The sequence below is a fragment of the Natator depressus genome, chromosome 4, assembly GCF_965152275.1.
Source record: "Natator depressus isolate rNatDep1 chromosome 4, rNatDep2.hap1, whole genome shotgun sequence".
Lineage (NCBI taxonomy): Eukaryota > Metazoa > Chordata > Testudines > Cheloniidae > Natator > Natator depressus.
This window is the reverse complement of record NC_134237.1, coordinates 110,074,690-110,098,789: the sequence shown is the minus strand read 5'-3', so window position 1 is coordinate 110,098,789 and position 24,100 is coordinate 110,074,690. Positions and strand designations below refer to the sequence as shown.

Genomic DNA, 24,100 nt, shown 5'->3' with positions numbered 1-24,100 from the left:
AAACAGCCTTAGAGAATGGCAATGTAAGGTCATTATCTAAACCACCATTAAGATACTTATAGTATTTCACTGTCCACCAGTCGATACCGGCTGTATGCATGCTGTGATGCTCTCCTGGGTCACCTAGAGCTATGGCTTTGCTGGAGCTTAAACTGTGTGACAGTTCCCTGCCACTCCAGTCTGTCTGCCAGCAAACTCCTTGAAACTCTGCCAGTCTAAACCCGGAGTTGCAGGTGAGATTCAGTGAACCTCAGTTCCTGAGTTCACCGAGACATCTCCCTGCAGTGTCCAGTCCCTCTCACTGGACACCTAGAAATGATTAAGTCTGCTGTCTCCAAAGAGACAGAACACACAGCAGCCTGTTAACTCACTGAGGATCCACTCTTTGCCTAAATACACAACGCTAAGATGGTTTATAGTGAAACGAAGAATAAATGTATTAATAAAAAACAGATTAAAGTGATACTAGGGAGAGAGAAACAGAAAATGGTTACAACCAACCCCCCAAATAAAACACATTGCTAGTGTCCAAGACAACTTTAGCAAGCTACAATCTTTGCCTATACAGCTTTCTCATTTATATCAAACTACCAGCAACTCCAGCCCTTCTAGGAGCATGATTCAACACACCCAGAATCAGATTGTGCTGTCCCCTCTGCGATGAATAAGTAAGGGGTTCTCTCTCCTTTTTAATAGTCCAGTAAACCTCTGACATGTACTCTTTTGAAGTGTATCCCCAGATAAAGTTAGTCTCCCCCTCTGTTTGTCTCTTCCTGTTGTCTTATCATCCTCCTGTTGACTTTGGTGTAAATGTAACTTTTATTCTCTCTCGCGTCACCTTGCTCAGTTACACTGGAGACACAGGCAAACCAACATCCCTTTATCTAAGACAAGCTTTATCAAGTCTGTCCCCAAAACATATTTTAGGAACATATGTCCAGCACACATACATAACTCTTTATGCACCATCCATCCATACCTCACACAATCATATTCATGACCAGTGTGTCACCAGTTATGACACCTTACTCAATACATTTTTATAGTACAATAATATTGTATGCAATCTATCAATTCAATTGCTTATTTTGGAGGGGGTTTAGGCCCCCTGTCCTCCCCTTGCATTTTGTAGACCATCATTATCACAGATAGAAAGAAATATTTTGTGTATCATGTATACCACAGTGTAAAGAAATGCTCAGGACACATAATATAATCCACTGCTGTACAACCTCTGTTAAAGGATTACATGAGAATACAATACCTTAAGAAAACTAGGCTAATGGGTACTGTAGCAACTCCTAACTCAGATACCTTTTTTTTTCTGATTGTAAGTCTCAACCCTAGCAGCTATAATACTGCTTAAATAAATGGGTGTTGGAGATATACAATTTAGAAAGTCACTGAAAAATGGCACTTATGTATAGTATCCAAAACTAAAAGCTAGAATGAGAAAAGGGTTACTGAGACGAGAGCCCGTACTTGCCATTTCTTTTATACATTTAATGGCTCGTTTACTTTTAAGCTTTACTACTTTTTATCAATTCTTACATTACAGGCAAAATGTAAGCCATTTCAGATAAAAACATTAAATAAGGGGACTTGAAATAGTAGCTTGAATTTGGTCCAAATTTATACTGTAAATCAGCATTTATTTGCCAATTATTAAAAGTTCTTTGCAAACTTAGTGCAGTTGGCTAGGACCAATAAAATGCCATGATGGATAAACAGCAGAGTAAAAGAGGAGGTTAAAGGCAAAAAGGCATCATTTTAAAAATTGGAAGTCACTACTAGACTACTAGATCGCACGCCCTGGTTCTCATGGGTGACTTTAATTTTCCTGATATTTGCTGGGAGAGCAATACAGCAGTGCATAGACCATCCAGGAAGTTTTTGGAAAGCGCAAAGGACAATTTCCTGGTGCAAGTGCTAGACGAGCCAACTAGGGGGGGAGCTTTTCTTGACCTGCTGCTCACAAACAGGGAAGAATTAGTGGGGGAAGCAAAAGTGGATGGGAATCTGGGAGGCAGTGACCATGAGATGGTCGAGTTCAGGATCCTGACACAGGGAAGAAAGGTAAGCAGCAGGATACGGACCCTGGACTTCAGGAAAGCAGACTTCGACTCCCTCAGGGAGCGGATGGGTAGGATCCCCTGGGGGACTAACATGAAGGGGAAAGGAGTCCAGGAGAGCTGGCTGTATTTCAAGGAATCCCTGTTGAGGTTACAGGGACAAACCATCCCGATGAGTCGAAAGAATAGTAAATATGGCAGGCGACCAGCTTGGCTTAATGGTGAAATCCTAGCGGATCTTAAACATAAAAAAGAAGCTTACAAGAAGTGGAAGGTTGGACTTATGACCAGGGAAGAGTATAAAAATATTGCTCGGGCATGTAGGAATGAAATCAGGAGGGCCAAATTGCACCTGGAGCTGCAGCTAGCAAGAGATGTTGAGAGTAACAAGAAGGGTTTCTTCAGGTATGTTGGCAACAAGAAGAAAGCCAAGGAAAGTGTGGGCCCCTTACTGAATGAGGGAGGCAACCTAGTGACAGAGGATGTGGAAAAAGCTAATGTACTCAATGCTTTTTTTGCCTCTGTTTTCACTAACAAGGTCAGCTCCCAGACTGCTGCGCTGGGCATCACAGAATGGGGAAGAGATGGCCAGCCCTCTGTGGAGAAAGAGGTGGTTAGGGACTATTTAGAAAAGCTGGACGTGCACAAGTCCATGGGGCCGGACGAGTTGCATCCGAGAGTGCTAAAGGAATTGGCGGATGTGATTGCAGAGCCATTGGCCATTATCTTTGAAAACTCGTGGCGAACGGGGGAAGTCCCAGATGACTGGAAAAAGGCTAATGTAGTGCCAATCTTTAAAAAAGGGAAGAAGGAGGATCCTGGGAACTACAGGCCAGTCAGCCTCACCTCAGTCCCCGGAAAAATCATGGAGCAGGTCCTCAAGGAATCAATCCTGAAGCACTTAGACGAGAGGAAAGTGATCAGGAACAGTCAGCATGGATTCACCAAGGGAAGGTCATGCCTGACTAATCTAATCGCCTTCTATGATGAGATTACTGATTCTGTGGATGAAGGGAAAGCAGTGGATGTATTGTTTCTTGACTTTAGCAAAGCTTTTGACATGGTCTCCCACAGTATTCTTGTCAGCAAGTTAAAGAAGTATGGGCTGGATGAATGTACTATAAGGTGGGTAGAAAGTTGGCTACATTGTCGGGCTCAACGGGTAGTGATCAATGGCTCCATGTCTAGTTGGCAGCCGGTGTCAAGTGGAGTGCCCCAGGGGTCGGTCCTGGGGCCGGTTTTGTTCAATATCTTCATAAATGATCTGGAGGATGGTGTGGATTGCACTCTCAGCAAATTTGCGGATGATACTAAACTGGGAGGAGTGGTAGATACGCTGGGGGGCAGAGATAGGATACAGAGGGACCTAGACAAATTGGAGGATTGGGCCAAAAGAAACCTGATGAGGTTCAATAAGGATAAGTGCAGGGTCCTGCACTTAGGACGGAAGAACCCAATGCACAGCTACAGACTAGGGACCGAATGGCTAGGCAGCAGTTCTGCGGAAAAGGACCTAGGGGTTACAGTGGACGAGAAGCTGGATATGAGTCAGCAGTGTGCCCTTGTTGCCAAGAAGGCCAATGGCATTATGGGATGTATAAGTAGGGGCATAGCGAGCAGATCGAGGGACGTGATCATTCCCCTCTATTCGACATTGGTGAGGCCTCATCTGGAGTACTGTGTCCAGTTTTGGGCCCCACACTACAAGAAGGATGTGGATAAATTGGAGAGAGTCCAGCAAAGGGCAACAAAAATGATTAGGGGTCTGGAACACATGACTTATGAGGAGAGGCTGAGGGAACTGGGATTGTTTAGTCTGCGGAAGAGAAGAATGAGGGGGGATTTGAGAGCTGCTTTCAACTACCTGAGAGGTAGTTCCAGAGAGGATGGTTTTAGACTATTCTCGGTGGTAGAAGAGGACAGGACAAGGAGTAATGGTCTCAAGTTGCAGTGGGGGAGGTTTAGGTTGGATATTAGGAAAAACTTTTTCACTAGGAGGGTGGTGAAACACTGGAATGCGTTACCTAGGGAGGTGGTAGAATCTCCTTCCTTGGAAGTTTTTAAGGTCAGGCTTGACAAAGCCTTGGCTGGGATGATTTGATTGGGGATTGGTCCTGCTTTGAGCAGGGGGTTGGACTAGATGACCTCCTGAGGTCCCTTCCAACCCTGATATTCTATGATTCTATGATTCTATGACATCCTGCTGAGGGAAATAAAAAGGATTGTAAACTCTGGCAAGTCAAATGTAAAACTGGCCAAGAAAAAATGTGAAGACCAGCTAACTAAGGACACAAACACTAACTGCAAAAAAATTATTGTTATTATTATTATTTTTAAATACATTAGAAGCAGGAAGCTTGCCAAACAGTCAGAGGGGCAACTGGATGATCAAGATGCTAAAGGAACACTCAAGGAAGACAAGGCCATTGCAGAGAAGCTAAATTAATTCTTTGCATTGTTCTTCACAGCAGAGGATATGGGGGAGATCCCCACATCAGAGACATTCTTTTTAAGTGACAAATTTGAGGATTTGTGACAAATTGACAAAGTGACAAATTTGTCCCAGATTGAGGCGTCAACAGGAGGAGGTTTGGGAACAAACTGATAAATTAAACAGTAATAAGTCACCATGACTAGTTGATATTCATCCAAGAGTTCTGAAGGGGCCCAACTATGAAACTGCAGAATTACTAACTATTCCTGGGGGAATTCTGCACCACTGCACATCCGCAGAATTAATGTTACCTACAGATTTTTTTCTCTTAGCAAAATAATACATTCTGCTGGAGAGATGCTGCAATTACACCTTTCACTGACCAGAGGCTGCTGTGGTGCCAGAAGAGAGGGCAGCCAGCTCACGAGCCCGAGCAGCCAGCCATGGAGAGGGAGAGAACAGAGGTTGCTTTTCTCACAGTGATATGCCCGCAGGGCCAGGTGAGAGGGGACAGTATATAGGGGGAAAGACAGAGCGGGGCACACAGGGCTGCTGGGGGGGTTACATACACTGGAGTTCAGAAGGACTAGTGGGTGACAGACTGGGGCAGGGGCACAGGAGCAAGTGGGGTGACAGCATTGACCCAAGGGCTGAATGGGAGTGGGGTGCAGGGACACAAGGGCACCAGGTGTGTGTGTGTGGAGGAGGTGCAGGGAAAGATGGGGATGGGACAGATGTGCCTGACTGAATGGGAAAGGCTAGGGGTCAGCCACGGTCTGTATGGGGGAGGCTCCCCAACTCCCTAACAATCCCTCCCCCCCAAAAAAACTCTATTCCATACTTCTCCCCCCAACACCTAACAACCCTCCAGGTTCACTCCCAGGCTCCCAGCAATTACTTCTCTCTCTCTCGGCTCCTCCCATACCCTTGACTCCGCCAAGCCTTTGCACTGCTTCTGAGGGGTGAGGGAAATAGATTTCTGTATTGTAATTTAAATGAATTATTACTCAGAGTACTGTATTAATATGACTAGTACAGAATCCATTTGTCAAAAAACTAGGGCTGTTAAGTGATTAAAAAAATTAATCATGATTAATTGCACTGTTAATAATAGAATACCATTTATTTAAATATTTTTGAATGTTTTCTACATTTTAAAATGATTTCAATTACAACATAGAATACAAAGTGTACAGTGCTCACTTTATATTTATTTTTGATTACAAGTATTTGCACTGTAAAAACACAAAAGAAATAGTATTTTTCAATTCACCTAACACAAGTACTGTAGTGCAATCTCTTTATCGTGAAAGTTGAACTTACAAATGTAGAATCATGTACAAAAAAACCTGCATTCAAAAATAAGACAATGTAAAATTTTAGAGCCTGCAACTCCTTGCAGTCCTTCTTCTTGTTCAGCCAATTGCTCAGACAAACAAGTTTTGTTTACATTTCATAGAATCGTAGAATATCAGGGTTCGAAGGGACCTCAGGAGGTCATCTAGTCCAATCCCCTACTCAAAGCAGGACCTAATCCCCAACTAAATCATCCCAGCCAGAGCTTTGTCTAGAGATATTTGCAGGAGATAATGCTGCCCGCTTCTTGTGTACAATGTCACCTGAAACTGGGAACAGGCGTTCTCGTACCACTGTTGTAGCCAGTGTCGCAAGATATTTATGTGCTAGATGTGCTAGAGTGTCATATGTCCCTTCATGCTTCAACCACCATTTCAGAAGACATGCGTCCATGCTGATGATGGGTTCTGCTCGTTCACAATTCAAAGCAGTGCAGACCGATGCATGTTCATTTTTATTATCTGAATCAGATGCCACTAGCAGAGGATTGATTTTCTTTTTTGGTGGTTCGGGTTCTGTAGCTTCTGCATTGGAGTGTTGCTCTTTTAAAACTTCTGAAAACAAGCTCCACACCTCATCCCTCTCAGATTTTGGAAGGCACTTCAGATTCTTAAACCTTGGATGGAGTGCAATAGCTATCTTTAGAAATCTCACATTGGTACCTTCTTTGCGTTTTGTCAAATCTGCAGTGAAAGTGTTCTTAAAATGAACAACATGTGCTGGGTCATCATCCGAGACTGCTATAACAGGACATATATGTCAAAATGTGGGTAAAACAGAGCAGGGGACATAAAAATCTCCCCCAAGGAGTTCAGTCAGAAATTTAATTAACGCTTATTTTTTTAATGAGCGTTATCAGCATGGAAGCGTGTCCCCTGGAATGGTGGACGAAGCATGAAGGGGCATACGAATGTTTAGCATATCTGGCACGTAAATACCTTGCGATGTCAACTACAAAAGTGCCATGCGAATGCCTGTTCTCACTTTCTGGTGACGGCAGCATTAGCTCCCTTAAATGTAAAAAAACTTATTTGTCTTAGCGATTGGCTGAACAAGAAGTAGGACTGAGTGGACTTGTAGGCTCTGAAGTTTTACATTGTTTTGTTTTTCAGTGCAGTCATGTAAAAAAAATCTACATTTGTAAGTTGCACTTTCATTACAAAGAGATTGCACTACAGTACTTGTATGAGGTGAACTGAAAAATACTGTTTCTTTTGATTATCATTTTTGCAGTGCAAATATTTGTAAGCAAAAATAACATACACTCTAATTTCAATTACAACAAGAATAAAATATATATGAAAATGTAGAAAAACATCCAAAATATTTAATAAATTTCAATTGGTATTCTATTATTTAACAGTGCAATTAAAACTGCGATTAATCACGATTAATTTTTTTTAATCGCAATTAACTTTTTTGAGTTAATTGCGTGAGTTAACTTCGATTAATCAGCAGCCCCACAAAAAACATTTCCTGAATCTTTTTCTTGTCTGTATTGTTACAGACATACCTGCTGACAGATATTTTGAAATAAATTACCAAAATAATTGAAACTAGGGTGATTATTTTGTGTTATTTTGACAAATAAATATGCAGAATTTTAAAATATTGTGTGCAGAATTTTTAATTTTTTGGCATATAATTCCCCCCAGGAGTATACTAACTGTGGTCTGCAGCCTATCACTTAAATCAGCCTCTGTACCAGATACCTGGAGGATAAGCTAATGTAACACCTACTTTTAAAAATGGCTCCAGAGGTGATCCTGGCAATTACAAACCAATAAACCTAACTTCAGTACCAGGCAAATTAGTTAAAACTGTAGTAAAGAACTAAATGTTCAGACACATAGGTAAGCATGATATGATGGGGAAGAGTCAACATGGCTTTTGTAAAGGGAAAACATGCCTCACCAGTCTATTAGACTTCTTTGAAGGGGTCAACAAACACTTAGGTTCCTTAGAGTCAGCGCCTATGAGCAGCAGAGCATTGTGAGGCACCCATGGTTACAAGTCAAGTGGTGACACAATGCCTCACTGGTCTGAACTGCTCCCCAGAATACGAAACTTACATATTTACGAAACTAAATGGCTGGTTTTTAGTGGGACCAAGGATTCCTAGCTCCGTTGCCTCTTACATTCCTGGTTTCCATTGAGATGGGAGGGTGCCTTAGGCATTCAAGTTTGGAAAGTCTAGCCTGAGTCTTTAATGCTCGCAAAGGGCGATGAGATCCTTTAAGATGCATTGGAAGAGATTAACTTTTCCTGTCTGACCAGTGTCGGTACTGCATGCCCATGAGAAAAAAAAATTGCTCCAAAAAATGTGATCCTAGTTTAGATGTAGTCTCATGCTGCCTCATTTCTGGAGAACATTGAACTCTTCTCTGGAGTGCTGAGATCAATAATTATACCTGCCTTACTTTTTTCCAGGAAGCTAGAATTTAGATGGCTACCACATAGGCTACACCTAAGACGTAGGTCGACCTAGCTACATTGCTCAGAGCCATGAAAAACTTCATAACCTGTGTGATGTAGTTATATCGACCTAACCCCCACTGTAGATGCAGCTAGGTCAACAGAAGAATTCATCTTGTGGCCTACCTACCATCTCTCGAGGGGTGGATTTACTACAGCGATAGGAAAAAACTAGGGCTGTCAATTCATCACAGGTAACTCACATGATTAACTCAAAAAAATTAATCGCAATTAAAAAAAATAATCGTGATTAATCGCAATTTTAATCGCACTATTAAACAACTGAATACCAAATGAAATTTATTAAATATTTCTGGATGTTCTTCTACATTTTCAAATATTTTTATTTCAGTTACAACACAGTGATCACTTTCTATTGTTATTTTTATTACAAATATTTGCACTGTAAAATGATAAACAAAAGAAATAGTATTTCTCAATTCACCTCATACAAGTACTGTAGTGCGATATCTTTATCATGAAAGTGCAATTTACAAATGTACATTTTATTTTGTTACATAACTGCATTCAAAAACGAAATAATATAAAACTTTAGTGCCTACAAGTCCACTGAGTCCTACTTCTTGTGCACCGAGTTGCTAAGACAAACAAGTTTGTTTACATTGACGAGAGATACTGCTGCCTGCTTCTTATTTACAATGTCACCGGAAAGTGAGAACAAGCATGGCACTTTTGTAGCCAACATTGCAAGGCATTTACGTGCCAGATATGCTAAACATTCGTATGCCCCTTCATGCTTTTGCCACCATTCCAGAGTACATGCTTCCATGCTGATGACGCTCGTTAAAAAAATAATGCATTAATTAAATTTCTGACTGAACTCCTTGGGGGAGAATTGTATGTCTCCTGCTCTGTTTTACCTGCATTCTGCCATATATTTCATATTATAGCAGTCTCGTATGATGACCCAGCACATGTTCATTTTAAGAACACTTTCACTGCAGATTTGACAAAACGCAAAATCTCACCAATGTGAGATTTCCAAAGATAGCTACAGCACTAGAGCCAAGATTTAAGAATCTGAAGTGCCTTCCAAAATCTGAGAGGGAAAAGATGTGGAGCATGCTTTCAGTAGACTTAAATGAGCAACACTCTGATGTGGAAACTACAGAACCCAAACCACCAAAAAAGAAAATCAACCTTCTGCTGGTGGCATCTGACTCAGATAATGAAAATGAACATGCATCAGTCTCTACTGCTTTGGATCATTATCAAGCAGACCCTGTCATCAGTAAGGACGCATGGCCTCTGGAACGGTGGTTGAAGTATGAAGGAACATATGAATCTTTAGTGCATCTGGAACATAAATATCTTCCAACACCAGCTACAACAGTACCATGCAAACGTCTGTTCTTACTTTCAGGTGACAGTGTAAACAAGAAGTGGGCAGCATTATCTCCTGCAAATGTAAACAAACTTGTTTGTGTGAGTGATTGGCTGAATAAGAAGTAGGACTGAGTGGACTTGTAGGCTCTAAAGTTTTACATTGTTTTATTTTTGAATTCAGTTATTTTCTGTACATAATTCTACATTTGTAAGTTCCACTTTCATGGTAAAGAGATGGCACTACAGTGCTTGTATTAGGTGAATTGAAAAATACTATATCTTTTGTTTTTTGCAGTGCAAATACTTGTAACCAAAAATAAATATAAAGTGAGCACTGTACACTTTATATTCTGTGTTGTAATTGAAATCAATATATTTGAAAATGTAGAAAACATCCAAAAGTATTTTAATAAATGGTATTCTATTATTGTTTAACAGCGTAATTAATTGCTATTAATATTTTTAATCGCTTGACAGCCCTAAAAGACCCCCTTCCAATTGCTGTAAGTGTCTACAGTACAGAGCTACAGCAGCGTAGCTGCATCGCTGTCATAGGTGGCCAGCATAATAGGCATGGGGAGGCTAAACTTCCCCTGGTACAGCTGTTGCCACCGGATGCCAGGTTGCTGTTTTTTACGGTTTGCACGAGCTAGGACTGAACTTCTGCCAGAGGAAATTCTTGCTTATTATTATGCATAATGCAGGTTCCGGGGTGGCTGAGGAGGCAGTATCTGCTCCTCAGCTTCCTGGGTTTCCTGCTGGGGGCAGCTCGGGGTCTCGGGAGGGGAGACGCAGCGCAGTGTATTTCCCATTTGGCAGCTGGGGCTGGCCCGGAGCTTGGGAGGTGCAGGTGGGAGCTCGGGTCTCCGGCTGCTGGGATGTGGGGGCGGTGTTCAGGGCTCCGGCAGGCAGAGGGGTGGGGTCTCAGGTGGAAGGGGCGGGGCCAGGGGGCTAGCCTCCTCGAAGGGGGAGTCCCCCCGCTGCCCATGGCTTCGTTGCAGCTGTGTCACTAATGCTTGTAGTATAGACACACCCTAAGGGTATGTCTACACTACGGAATAAGGTCGAATTTATAGAAGTCGGTTTTTTAGAAATCGGTTTTATATATTCGAGTGTGTGTGTCCCCACAGAAGTGCATTAAGTGCATTAACTCGGCGGAGGGCTTCCACAGTACTGAGGCTAGAGTCGACTTCCGGAGCGTTGCACTGTGGGTAGCTATCCCACAGTTCCCGCAGTCTCCGCTGCCCATTGGAATTCTGGGTTGAGATCCCAATGCCTGATGGGGCTGAAACATTGTCGCGGGTGGTTCTGGGTACATATCGTCAGGCCCCCGTTCCCTCCCTCCCTCCCTCCGTGAAAGCAAGGGCAGACAATCGTTTCGCGCCTTTTTTCCTGAGTTACCTGTGCGGACGCCATACCACCGCAAGCATGGAGCCCGCTCAGGTAACCGTCACCGTATGTCTCCTGGGTGCTGGCAGACGCGGCACGGCATTGCTACACAGTAGCAGCAACCCATTGCCTTGTGGCAGCAGACAGTACAATACGACTGGTAGCCGTCCTCGTCATGTCCGAGGTACTCCTGGTCGCCTGTGTGAGGTCGATCAGGAGCGCCTGGGCAGACATGGGCGCAGGGACTAAATTTTTAGTGACTTGACCAGGTCATTCTCTTAAGTCCGGCAGTCAGTCCTATTGAACCGTCTTATGGTGAGCAGGCAGGCAATATGTCCTTCTGCACCGTCTGCTGCCAGCCAAAGATGTAAAAGATAGATGGAGTGGATCAAAACAAGAAATAGACCAGATTTGTTTTGTACTCATTTGCCTCCTCCCCTGTCTAGGGGACTCATTCCTCTAGGTCACACTGCAGTCACTCACAGAGAAGGTGCAGCGAGGTAAATCTAGCCATGTATCAATCAGAGGCCAGGCTAACCTCCTTGTTCCAATAAGAACAATAACTTAGGTGCACCATTTCTTATTGGAACCCTCCGTGAAGTCCTGCCTGAACTACTCCTTGATGTAAAGCCACCCCCTTTGTGGATTTTAGCCCCCTGAAGCCAACCCTGTAAGCCGTGTCGTCAGTCGCCGCTCCCTCCGTCAGAGCAACGGCAGACAATCATTCCGCGCCTTTTTTCTGTGCGGACGCCATACCAAGGCAAGCATGGAGTCCGCTCAGCTCACTTTGGCAATTAGGAGCACATTAAACACCACACGCATTATCCAGCAGTATATGCAGCACCAGAACCTGGCAAAGCGCTACCGCGACGTCAGGAGGAGGCGACGTCAGCGCGGTCACGTGAGTGATCAGGACATGGACACAGATTTCTCTGAAAGCATGGGCCCTGCCAATGCATGCATCATGGTGCTAATGGGGCAGGTTCATGCTGTGGAACGCCGATTCTGGGCTCGGGAAACAAGTACAGACTGGTGGGACCGCATAGTGTTGCAGGTCTGGGACGATTCCCAGTGGCTGTGAAACTTTCGCATGCGTAAGGGCACTTTCATGGAACTTTGTGACTTGCTTTCCCCTGCCCTGAAGCGCATGAATACCAAGATGAGAGCAGCCCTCACAGTTGAGAAGCGAGTGGCGATAGCCCTGTGGAAGCTTGCAACGCCAGACAGCTACCGGTCAGTTGGGAATCAATTTGGAGTGGGCAAATCTACTGTGGGGGCTGCTGTGATGCAAGTAGCCCACGCAATCAAAGATCTGCTGATATCAAGGGTAGTGACCCTGGGAAACGTGCAGGTCATAGTGGATGGCTTTGCTGCAATGGGATTCCCTAACTGCGGTGGGGCCATAGACGGAACCCATATCCCTATCTTGGCACCGGAGCACCAAGCCGGCGAGTACATAAACCGCAAGGGGTACTTTTCAATAGTGCTGCAAGCTCTGGTGGATCACAAGGGACGTTTCACCAACATCAACGTGGGATGGCCGGGAAAGGTACATGACGCTCGCATCTTCAGGAACTCTGGTCTGTTTCAAAAGCTTCAAGAAGGGACTTTATTCCCAGACCAGAAAATAACTGTTGGTGATGTTGAAATGCCTATATGTATCCTTGGGGACCCAGCCTACCCCTTAATGCCATGGCTCATGAAGCCGTACACAGGCAGCCTGGACAGCAGTCAGGAGCTGTTCAACTACAGGCTGAGCAAGTGCAGAATGGTGGTAGAATGTGCATTTGGACGTTTAAAGGCGCGCTGGCGCAGTTTACTGACTCGCTTAGACCTCAGCGAAACCAATATTCCCACTGTTATTACTGCTTGCTGTGTGCTCCACAATATCTGTGAGAGTAAGGGGGAGACGTTTATGGCGGGGTGGGAGGTTGAGGCAAATCGCCTGGCTGCTGGTTACGCGCAGCCAGACACCAGGGCGGTTAGAAGAGCACAGGAGGGTGCGGTACGCATCAGAGAGGCTTTGAAAACCAGTTTCATGACTGGCCAGGCTACGGTGTGAAAGTTCTGTTTGTTTCTCCTTGATGAAACCCCCGCCCCTTGGTTCACTCTACTTCCTTGTAAGCTAACCACCCTCCCCTCCTCCCTTTGATCACCACTTGCAGAGGCAATAAAGTCATTGTTGCTTCACATTCATGCATTCTTTATTCATTCATCACACAAATAGGGGGATGACTACCAAGGTAGCCCAGGAGGGGTGGTGGAGGAGGGAAGGAAAATGCCACACAGCACTTTAAAAGTTTACAACTTTAAAATTTATTGAATGACAGCCTTCTTTTTTTTGGGCAATCCTCTGTGGTGGAGTGGCTGGTTGGCCGGTGGCCCCCCCACCACGTTCTTGGGCGTCTGGGTGTGGAGGCTATGGAACTTGGGGAGGAGGGCGGTTGGTTACACAGGGGCTGTAGTGGCAGTCTGTGCTCCAGCTGCCTTTGCTGCAGCTCAACCATACACTGGAGCATACTGGTTTGGTCCTCCAGCAGCCTCAGCATTGAATCCTGCCTCCTCTCATCACGCTGCCGCCACATTCGAGCTTCAGCCCTCTCTTCAGCCCGCCACTTACTCTCTTCAGCCCGCCACCTCTCCTCCTGGTCATTTTGTGCTTTCCTGCAGTCTGACATTATTTGCCTCCACGCATTCGTCTGTGCTCTGTCAGTGTGGGAGGACAGCATGAGTTCGGAGAACATTTCATCTCGAGTGCGTTTTTTTTTCTTTCTAATCTTCACTAGTCTCTGGGAAGGAGAAGATCCTGTGATCATTGAAACACATGCAGCTGGTGGAGAAAAGAAAAGGGACAGCGGTATTTAAAAAGACACATTTTATAAAACACTGGCTACACTCTTTCAGGGTAAACCTTGCTGTTAACATTACATACATAGCACATGTGCTTTCGTTACAAGGTCGCATTTTGCCTCCCCCCACCGCGTGGCTACCCCCTCAACCCTCCCCCCTCCCTGTGGCTAACAGCGGGGAACATTTCTGTTCAGCCGCAGGCAAACAGCCCAGCAGGAATGGGCTCCTCTGAGTGTCCCCTGAAGAAAAGCACCCTATTTCAACCAGGTGACCATGGATTATATCTCACTCTCCTGAGGATAACACAGAGAGATAAAGAACGGATGTTGCTTGAACGCCAGCAAACATACACTGCAATGCTTTGTTGTACAATGATTCCCGAGTACGTGTTACTGGCCTGGAGTGGTAAAGTGTCCTACCATGACGGACGCAATAAATCTGCCCTCCCCAGAAACCTTTTGCAAAGGCTTTGGGAGTGTATCCAGGAGAGCCGCGAATGCCAGGGCAAAGTAATCCTTTCATATGCTTGCTTTTAAACCATGTATAGTATTTTAAAAGGTACACTCACCGGAGGTCCCTTCTCTGCCTGCTGGGTCCAGGAGGCAGCCTTGGGTGGGTTCAGGGGGTACTGGCTCCAGGTCCAGGGTGAGAAACAGTTCCTGGCTGTCGGGAAAACCGGTTTCTCCGCTTGCTTGCTGTGAGCTATCTACAACCTCGTCATCATCATCATCTTCTTCGTCCCCAAAACCTGCTTCCGTATTGCCTCCATCTCCATTGAAGGAGTCAAACAACACGGCTGGGGTAGTGGTGGCTGAACCCCCTAAAATGGCATGCAGCTCATCATAGAAGCGGCATGTTTGGGGCTCTGACCCGGAGCGGCCGTTCGCCTCTCTGGTTTTCTGGTAGGCTTGCCTCAGCTCCTTCAGTTTCACGCGGCACTGCTTCGGGTCCCTGTTATGGCCTCTGTCCTTCATGCCCTGGGAGATTTTGACAAAGGTTTTGGCATTTCGAAAACTGGAACGGAGTTCTGATAGCACAGATTCCTCTCCCCATACAGCGATCAGATCCCGTACCTCCCGTTCGGTCCATGCTGGAGCTCTTTTGCGATTCTGAGACTCCATCATGGTCACCTCTGCTGATGAGCTCTGCATGGTCACCTGCAGCTTGCCACGCTGGCCAAACAGGAAATGAGATTCAAAAGTTCGCGGTTCTTTTCCTGTCTACCTGGCCAGTGCATCTGAGTTGAGAGTGCTGTCCAGAGCGGTCAAAATGGAGCACTCTGGGATAGCTCCCGGAGGCCAATACCGTCGAATTGTGTCCACAGTACCCCGAATTCGACCCGGCAAAGCTGATTTAAGCGCTCATCCACTTGTCAGGGGTGGAGTAAGGAAATCGATTTTAAGAGCCCTTTAAGTCGAAATAAAGGGCTTCATCGTGTGGACGGGTGCAGGTTTACATCGATTTAATGCTGCTAAATTCGACCTAAAGTCCTAGTGTAGACCAGGGCTAAGACTCCTTTTTTAACTGACATAGGATGCCAATGAAGGGAGTGCTTAAGCAAAGTAAGGCCCCCATTCAGAAAAGCCCTTAAGCATGTGCTTACATTTAAGCATGTGACTAGTGCCTCTGACTTCAACACATACAACATTCCCCTAAGACAATTTTCTCCACTGACTAACACAGTCCACGTAACTGAACAGCCAAACAAAAAACAATGTACATCTTGCACAGATGCCTAACAATCACTAAATACACAGGGTGAGATGGATCTGTGGGGAAAATGAGTTCCAGAGTGGTGGACAACCTCCGCTGAGAATATTCTGCCATCAGCCTCCAGAATTTCAACCCTGGGAAATACAGGAGAAGGATGAAAGGATCGTCTTGTGGTTAAAGCACTGAGCTGGGACTCATCTCACTAATGGCTTTTTGCTTTCTGCTTGATAATATCATTAGATATTATAGCAGGGTATCTTATGCCTGCCAGGTTCTGCTCAAGAGACTAAAGTCTGGAATAGACTGAGACCCACTGGTATGGCTTCAAAGAGAAGTTTGTATATAATGAATATCTAGAGAATGCCTAGTTCTTGCCAGCCATGTCAGAATCTCCTTTTAAATGAAAGTTGATCCATTTCCCTCATTGCTGTTCTCTGAAAGCTCATTTGCATTTCTCAAGTTGTCTTAAATAAAAGGGACAATCCTAAGAAGTGTTGAGCACCTGTAACTCCTCTTGTAGTCAATTGCAGTTACAGAGTACAATTACAGAGTTGTGGGTACTCTGTATTTCTCAGGATTGGGCCCAAAGTTTTAAATGAAAATTGCCATTTCATTCTAAGTTGAATGTTATTGTGATACAGAACAGAAATACAAAGAGTTGGCAAGTGCAATACATACAGTAAGCCAGGGCTGTAGTATTATTCTCACTAGGTTGGGTCCAGTACAGAAAGCTAAGTTTAATTACGAATACATAGTTGACCAAATTCCACACTCAACTACAGACATGAAAGTCCACTGATTTTAAATCCCTATTGATTTGAATCCATTGGGGTTGCATAGGTATGTATCTGAGAGCATAAGTGGTCTTTGTATCAGTCAAGCACAACTACAACTGTGTGAAAGCTGGCAGTTTCCATTTTACAACATGCACTTTGTGAGTTCACATGCCCTGTGTTTTGTTTTCAGAACTCAAACTCAAAGAAAAGTTCAGCTGAAACTGCTAATTTTACCTTGTTTTAGGTTTAACTAGTTTCCACCAACCCCACAGATCTCCCCAGGTCCCAAGGTCCACTTGAAACTTGAATATAGTTTGCCACAAGGTTTGTGATCTTGGCAAACTGGGCCAAAGTTTCGGGTTTGCAGTGAAACATGGATTTCATTATGAAAGTTTTACACAGACTTAATAAAAATCCATGGAGCAAGTGTTTGTTTTTCTTCCTTCCCTTTCTAGGACACAAATCTGAGTCATCCAAACACCGACTAGGAATACTTTACACAAATATCCGTGCACACACATAGTATTGCCAACACCAAGCATTCCTAGGTCCTGAGTCAAACCCTCCAAAAATCTTGAGTTTTATCAAAAACAATCTCATGATTTTAAAACCAACCAACCAAAATTTTTGAAACTTTAGGGTTCATGTTTTTAAGCTTCTCTCTGGAACCAGGACAACTAGAAGCTTCATTTTCATTAAAATAAATAAATAAATAAAATAAAAAATAGAGATTCTCTTATGATCCAGGAGCTGGAACAACATCAGATATGCAATAAAAATCACAAGAGTTGGAACTATGTGATGCTTGCCACCCTTTCAGTGTTGTACTGATAAAAAGAGTTCTTCACATCATAGACATATATCAAGCACAGGAAGCTGGAGGTCTAGTTAAACTCTCAAATAATGAGAAAGTACCTATGGTTACTGGTTGTTTAAAATTTGAGGGTGTAGGAGCAGGATTTTATAATTGTACTATAAGAATAGAGGTACTAATGTATGTCTTGATTTCATTTTACCAGCCACCCTTTTTGAATAGCAAAAAGGAATGACCCTCTGGGACATTGGTAGGAATGCATCTGACAGACTGCCAGTGTCTGTACTGATGTTAAGGCAGGGACAGACCAGAACAATCCTTTTGACTGATTATGGTCACCCTTTTGTTTTAAGATAAGTTATAATGTCTACTATGACAGGTTTCAGAGTAGCAGCCGTGTTAGTTTGTATTTGCAAAAAGAAAAGGAGTACTTGTGGCACCTTAGAGACTAACCAATTTGTTTGAGCATAAGCTTTCATGAGCTACAGCTCACTTCATCGGATCCGACTTCAACAGAGAAAAAAGACTGTAAGAACAGGGTGCTTGGCCATGGGACTTTGGGTTCGTCTTGCCACACTCCAGGAGCATCGGATCGCGACCTGCTCCCCTCTGCGACCAATCTGGCTGGCCACCAGATTGATCCAGACTTGGACTGGTAACTAAAAATCAACTGGCAGGACTGTGTGCATGGGGTGTGTGTGTGTGAGAGAGAGAGAGAGATTGAAAAGCATATGCTAACTGTTGTATTCTCAACAAATGCGGCGTGCCGCCTTCTTCCCTATAAAGATCCCGTGTGCTTCTTATAAGTATAACAAGGGGACTGATGTATTGAAAATACTGTTGTGGTTGTTTTTTTCATTTTTTTTTTTTTTTTGTGGGAAGCAAATCAATCTACAGCTTCCTGTACCAAGATATGAACATCTTTTCTCCAGTGAAACTCTGTGCAGTCCCTGCTCCGTCTATGCCGTAAGCAAGGATGGCTTGCAAACTCTTTAGATTCTGGCACTTCAGACTCATACAACTCTATTATGCAGTATTTAAAATGAAATTAGTCATTTTCCCACAGCCAAACTGATGTTCTCTTACATCACTTGCAGATAGTTATTAATAACCACTGCTAATACTATCTGACATTTATATTGCACCTTTCATCCCAAAGGCTTTTCTATGCTTTACAAGCTACGTACATACAGGCAACCTCAGCCCCTTCCATGCAAAAATGCACTTGGCTGAAAGTACAAAAGCTATGCCATAATCTTCCTCCTTGTGAACAGAATTATCAGGGATACTATTTGTAGGTATGGGACAGGCGGGTCTAGGGCCTCTCCATAAGATTAAAGGCCAACTCCCTCGACTAAGCGGGAGATGAACCACTAGGCCTAGTCCACAAGTTAGTATGTGGAACAATGAAAGAAAAAACAGGAATGGGAGTGAGGTACAAGGTTAAAAATGAGGGAGCCTGAAGGGGACCCTGAGCAGAGAACCCTAGACGTGTCCACTGCTCCTCAACGGTGTCTAAGGCGTCAGTGGACACTGCCTAGAGGAAATCTGCCTGGAGACACGATTGGATGGGGGACTGGAAATAGTCCCTAAAGTCAGAGTAACCCCTTCTCTAGCTTCCTCCTCCTCATGTGATGGATGGCCATCTTTGCCAGGAGGAGGTTGGCGAGGAGGTCCTGTGACTTTGTGGGGCCATGGATGGGGTGCACATGAATTAGGAGATGTGAGAAAATGTTCAGCCAGAATCTCTTAGGTTCTGGAGGAGCTGGAAGCGGGGCTGCACCTCAATACACAAAAAATTTATTTCCTCCCACCCCCACCCACCCAATCACTGAAATACTGACACCTTTGGGATGGAAGGTGGCAGCTCTTTAACCATATATAGCAACATTATACTTTATACATTAGTTTCAGGTTAGAGGTGGAGGTGAATACTATATCCAGTTGAAATTGAAGGGAGGAATTTACTGTAATGTATTGTAATTTTCCAGATTGAAATTTGGCCAGGAGAAGAGGACCAGTCAAAGGGGCATCTTTTTAGTTGCTAGGCCAAAATCTGACCTACTTGGACAGTTTTTCCAAACAGAAGCCAAATTTTTCAGCTGGCCTCACTCTGGCCTCTGAATTGCAAGAGAGATGTTGCCTGCTGAAATTCTGAGGCCACTTTTTGAAAAGTTAGACCTTTTCTGAAGCCTACTATGGTAGTGTTTCATTGTGTTTATTTAATTTAACATTGCTGCATCAAGAATTTAAAAAACAAAATGGCAAGAGACTTCAGCCCAAATCCTGCAATGATCTCTGCATAAGTATAGCCTTAATAAGTATCTCATTGCAATAAAAAAAAGTGCGTAAGGGCCACATCCTATAATAGTGTGAAATTACTCTTCAGATGTATTTTTATGAGCTTCAGGGATAAATCATCTCAGTTTTAGATGATGTAGCAGTATCCAGAGGATGAATCCCATCAAAGGCAAAGAATTCTAATGGTGCAATTCTAACAAAAAGCTCTGAAAAGCCTCACATATCACTGGCTAAGGACTTCAGTGGTGGGGAGGGCTTTGCACTCAGCTGAATTTTTACCCACAATGAATAAGAACAGACACCAGATTTATTTTTCCTAATCCAGAGACAAACTTTACAAAATACTGTTGCTGTAGTTTGGGACAGAATAAAAGATTTTCTCTCAACATTTATTTGGAATTAAAGATGCTTTCAAGCAAAATTTTGGTATGACTTAAATGCTTGTGGAAGGCAGCATGCTGAAAGCCTCAGAGAATGAAAACCTCTATTTATCCACAGAGAGTTTCAGCAGCATGTTTCACCACTCTGCTGCACAAATATGCCTCAGGTCTGATCTGGCAGGATCACCTGAAAGGTTGAGTTGGTGATCCTATGAATTACTGATGCTGTAAACAATCAAGTCTCACTTTAAAAAAATAAAACTAAGTAATAACCTTACTATTGTTTTTCACATTGAAAAAATGACAAGAACTTGAAAATTAGCATTTGAATGTGATCCTTATGGATCAACTACTTCAGCATGCCCTGTGCGGTGTGTCATAGAACAGTAAAGTAGAGTAGGTGTAAGAGGTTGCTGCTATTTTTGAGTCTTCAGCCAAAGATAAAGTGGACCAATGACAGTGGCTGAACCAGTAGGTAAAAAATGAGGAGCCATTTAAATTAATCTTCCAGTCACCTTTTGTGCATGCATAGTTGTGGGGCAAGGGAGCAGCAATGTCAGGGATAAATAAAAAATGAACATGATTAAACAAGTCATAACCTTACATGCTGATTATATCTAGGTGCTTATATGAGCCTCATCCCAGTTGTGTCTGAATACCTCCCAAGTAATGCAATGCTACAGATATGTGCACAAGTACTTTAAGTTTACTATAGGATCAAAATGTGCATTCATGTGCAAAAATGTGCATTCATGTGTGTATATAAAATAAGTAGAAATAACCATTGCTATACACATGCACAAACACAAAACACTGGTGCATATCTGTGTGGACAGCATACATACAATACACACTCCATATTTGTCGTTATTTAGGGATGACTGAAGAAGTCACAAGTAGCACAATACAGTATCCCTGCCCAGTGAATATTTATATTTTCATGATTTCCTACTCTTTTATGTTCATACCATATTTATATAGGTGGCAATTTAAACTGGAGTTAGTACTGTATTAATTAATAATGAAGGGAGTGGAGGTTATTAGATAGATTAATGGACCATGTGCAGTCATGTCTCCATAGATTGTGTTGAGCTTGCATAATATGTAGAAATCGAGCACATAAACCTGGGCTGGAATGAGGGTGGTTTTTTTTTCTTTCATTGACACAGGTGCAGTGTACAAATAGTTTGAAGGACAGTTACTACTGCTACAGGGTTTGAGACTTTTTAAAACTTTTACATGCTGTAGGAAGTGGCCAGGCTAAGCCACTGATTTACCTGTGCAACTCAGGATTAACTGACAGGCTCTCTTGAGATATGGAAGAGCCCAGTGAGGTAGTTTAGTCCACTCTGACCCCAGTACCTACGATCCTTTGCTAAGGTAATGAAATCTATTTTTTATTTGCGCAAACATACCTGAAGCCGGTAGCTATGCAACATATGCTGTGAGCAGTATTGCATTCCACACAGCAAAGTTCTTAGACTTGTGGGCAATGTTACTTCCGAACCAGTAAAAGGCAAACGAACTCTGATCCTTAGGACTTCAGATAAAAGCCGGATAATATCCTCCCATCTACCTGACGTAACTTCAGAGAGTTACAGCTCTCTCCGCTGCTATAATCAGGGCATGCTGTGCGCCGCGACTTGAGCGTTAGCCGCAGAGGCAACAAGCAATCTATTGAGGTTGATTTGTAGCACCCTGAGGGAAGGCGTTTTGAAATGAAGTTTCTGCACATAGATCCCCCAGGTGTTTCCTTATGAGACCAGCTAAAACTCCTTCCTCTCCTCTTTGAGGGGGGGATCATCACGAGAGGACATTTCCAAGCAGCCAGCCACCCCCCCTCCCCCTCCAGCCCCGGCCCCCTCGCCCGAAAGGCGCTGAACGAACAGCAAGATTTACCTTGGTGAGCTGGGCAATCTTCTTGCACATTTTCAGGTGGAGTTCCTGGCTGCATTCCTCTGTCGAGCTGCAGTGAGCGGCTTTAGCTTCATTGCAAGTCCCGGGCTGATGAATCTTGTTTATGCCAGAGGCCATCAGACATGAAATATTTTAATCTCGCTCTAAAACCAGACGTAGATGTGTGTGGGGGTGTTTGCTCTAAGTACTGTACGGCAATCCTGGCACCACTCCCCCCCTCCCTTTCCCCGTGTGTTGCACACACACAGTCCAGTAGCACTAGGAACTTCAGCCCCTAAACAGGGCAGCCGGAGCAGCTGCCCCCCTCCTTTCTATGCTTCAGCAAAACACCCGGGCGGGGAGGCAGACAACATGTGCTCCTCCTGCTCAGGATTTTTTTATTATTAATATTATTATTCTTTCTCTCCAAATGGTTGAGCTTCCGCCACGAGAAGATGCCAATGGCTGGATGCTACAAATTCCCCAGAGGCGACGCTGAGCCAGCCATACAGCCAGCAGCACAGATATTGCCGGAGATAGATTACAGAGGAGGTCTGCAGACTAAACCGTACCACTTGCTTGGCGAGGGCAGGGGGCTCAGGCGGGTGCCTTTGGCACCTTGTTGAAGGCTCTGTTGTACGGCTCATCTCCATGGTGCATCAGCAAAGCAAAGTACTTCAAGAATCTTGTTAGTTTCACTTTGCTCCTCCACTCCCACGTGGGATGGAGCAGCACCTTCCAGCCAGGGAGCATGTAGGGGGAGCGTTGAGCAAGTTTGGGTAGGAAGGATCCTGGCAATCGCTCTGCTTATTACGCGGAATTGATCAGTTTTCCTTTGGTGCATCAAGTGCAGACTCTTTACACGCTGGAAGGTTGGAGGGGAGGCACAGTGCCTAGGTTCCAGGTCCTTTTCTCTCCATCTGCAGCCCTGGCTCCTGTGCAGGGGGTTTAGGCTTCTGAGTCCAAAAGAGACTGCAGAAGAGGCAGGGGGAAGAGGGGTGTGAAAGAAAGACAAAGTGGCACAAAAGGTGCCGGGAAGGGGAAATGATTCAGACGGGGACAGGAGGACAAGGCTGGTGAGGAGTAAAAATAAGGTAAGGAGATGATGCTACAAAAGCAATGGGAAGTGTTTAAAAAAAGGAGGTGGGGAGAGGGAAGGAAGAAGAAAAATGGAGAGAAGGTCAGAAGAAATGCAAGGAGAAGGAAAGAGAGAAGGATGAAAAGGCAAACAGGGAAAGACACTCCAGACCCCAGGCTTTGGAGCATCCTTTTAACTGCAGCCTGTGCAAAAGATTCCAAAGGGGGAGGCAGCAGGCCCCTGGTCATCAGGGACTCCATCATCTCCCAGGTGGCTGTGGCTGCCTTCAGGGGACGCTGTGCTGTTCCTTCCCCCTGCAAGAGTCTCAACTGCTTCACTCCCCTGGGGATGATGGGAGAGACACCAGGAGCCGTGGGTGGTGGGGAAGGGGAGACCTCACCCGGGGGATTAAAAATGGGAGGAGTGTGAGTGAAGAGAAGGGGGAAAGGCAGCCCCAGGTAAGTGAAAAAGCAGGGAGAAGACAGAGATCCCCAGAAGCATAGGTGGCGATTTATATGGGCCCATGGTGCCCGTGCTCTACCAATATTTAAGAATGTTAGATAAACATATGACTTTTTTTCCACACATTTATTTTATAAATAAATTTCAACTAAACAAAGTTCAACATTTATTCTGTTACACTTCAAAATAACAATAGTATTGTTTCTTAAAATTATGCACACTGATGTTGGTTGTTGCAAGAAGCCTAATCTTCAGTGTATTAGAAAAATGTATTGTAGCCTAGCAAATCATTGCTCAAAGTTTCTAATTGGAAAACTGTTAGCCCATCCTTTATGTTAGAGGTGATCTTCCTTTTGCTTCAATAGTGTAGGACTGAGCCCATATTGTGTAATCAGGCTTCAGTTCAAATAAAACTCAGGCATTTGTGTTAAACTTGTACAGTATATATAGTACATCTGTAACAGTACGAGGGTTGCCAACCCTCTCAGATTGTCCTGTAGTCTCCAGAAATTAAAGGTTAATCTTTAATTAAAGATAATGTCATGTGATTCATGACAGGAATTCATCCAGCCAAAGTTGGCAACCCTAACCAGTACATATTTTGTTTTCTGCATATAGGTTCTGATCCAAATTTCACTGACGTCAACAGGAGTCTTTCCATTGATTTAAGTGGGCTTTGGATTGGGCCCGTGAGTCCTGGCTACTTCTAGGGGAGGGAGAGCATCAAATATGGCCTCCCCTTCCAAAACGTTTTTGA

The 24,100-nt window shown here is 44.1% G+C and overlaps 1 protein-coding gene across 2 annotated transcripts in view; it reads right to left on the bottom strand.

The window, feature by feature from the left end:
- Positions 1 to 22,470, bottom strand: part of FAM184B (family with sequence similarity 184 member B) — a 97,053-nt gene extending 74,583 nt beyond the window's left edge. Inside the window, exon 1 of one of the 2 annotated variants that reach the window (XM_074951627.1) lies at positions 21,807 to 22,470. In XM_074951627.1, coding sequence (XP_074807728.1) covers positions 21,807 to 21,941 — 135 coding nt within the window. In that variant the 5' untranslated portion in view covers positions 21,942 to 22,470. The remainder of the gene's footprint in view (positions 1 to 21,806) is intronic. The other variant, XM_074951629.1, reaches the window with a different exon arrangement.
- Between the last annotated feature and the right edge of the window lie 1,630 nt (positions 22,471 to 24,100).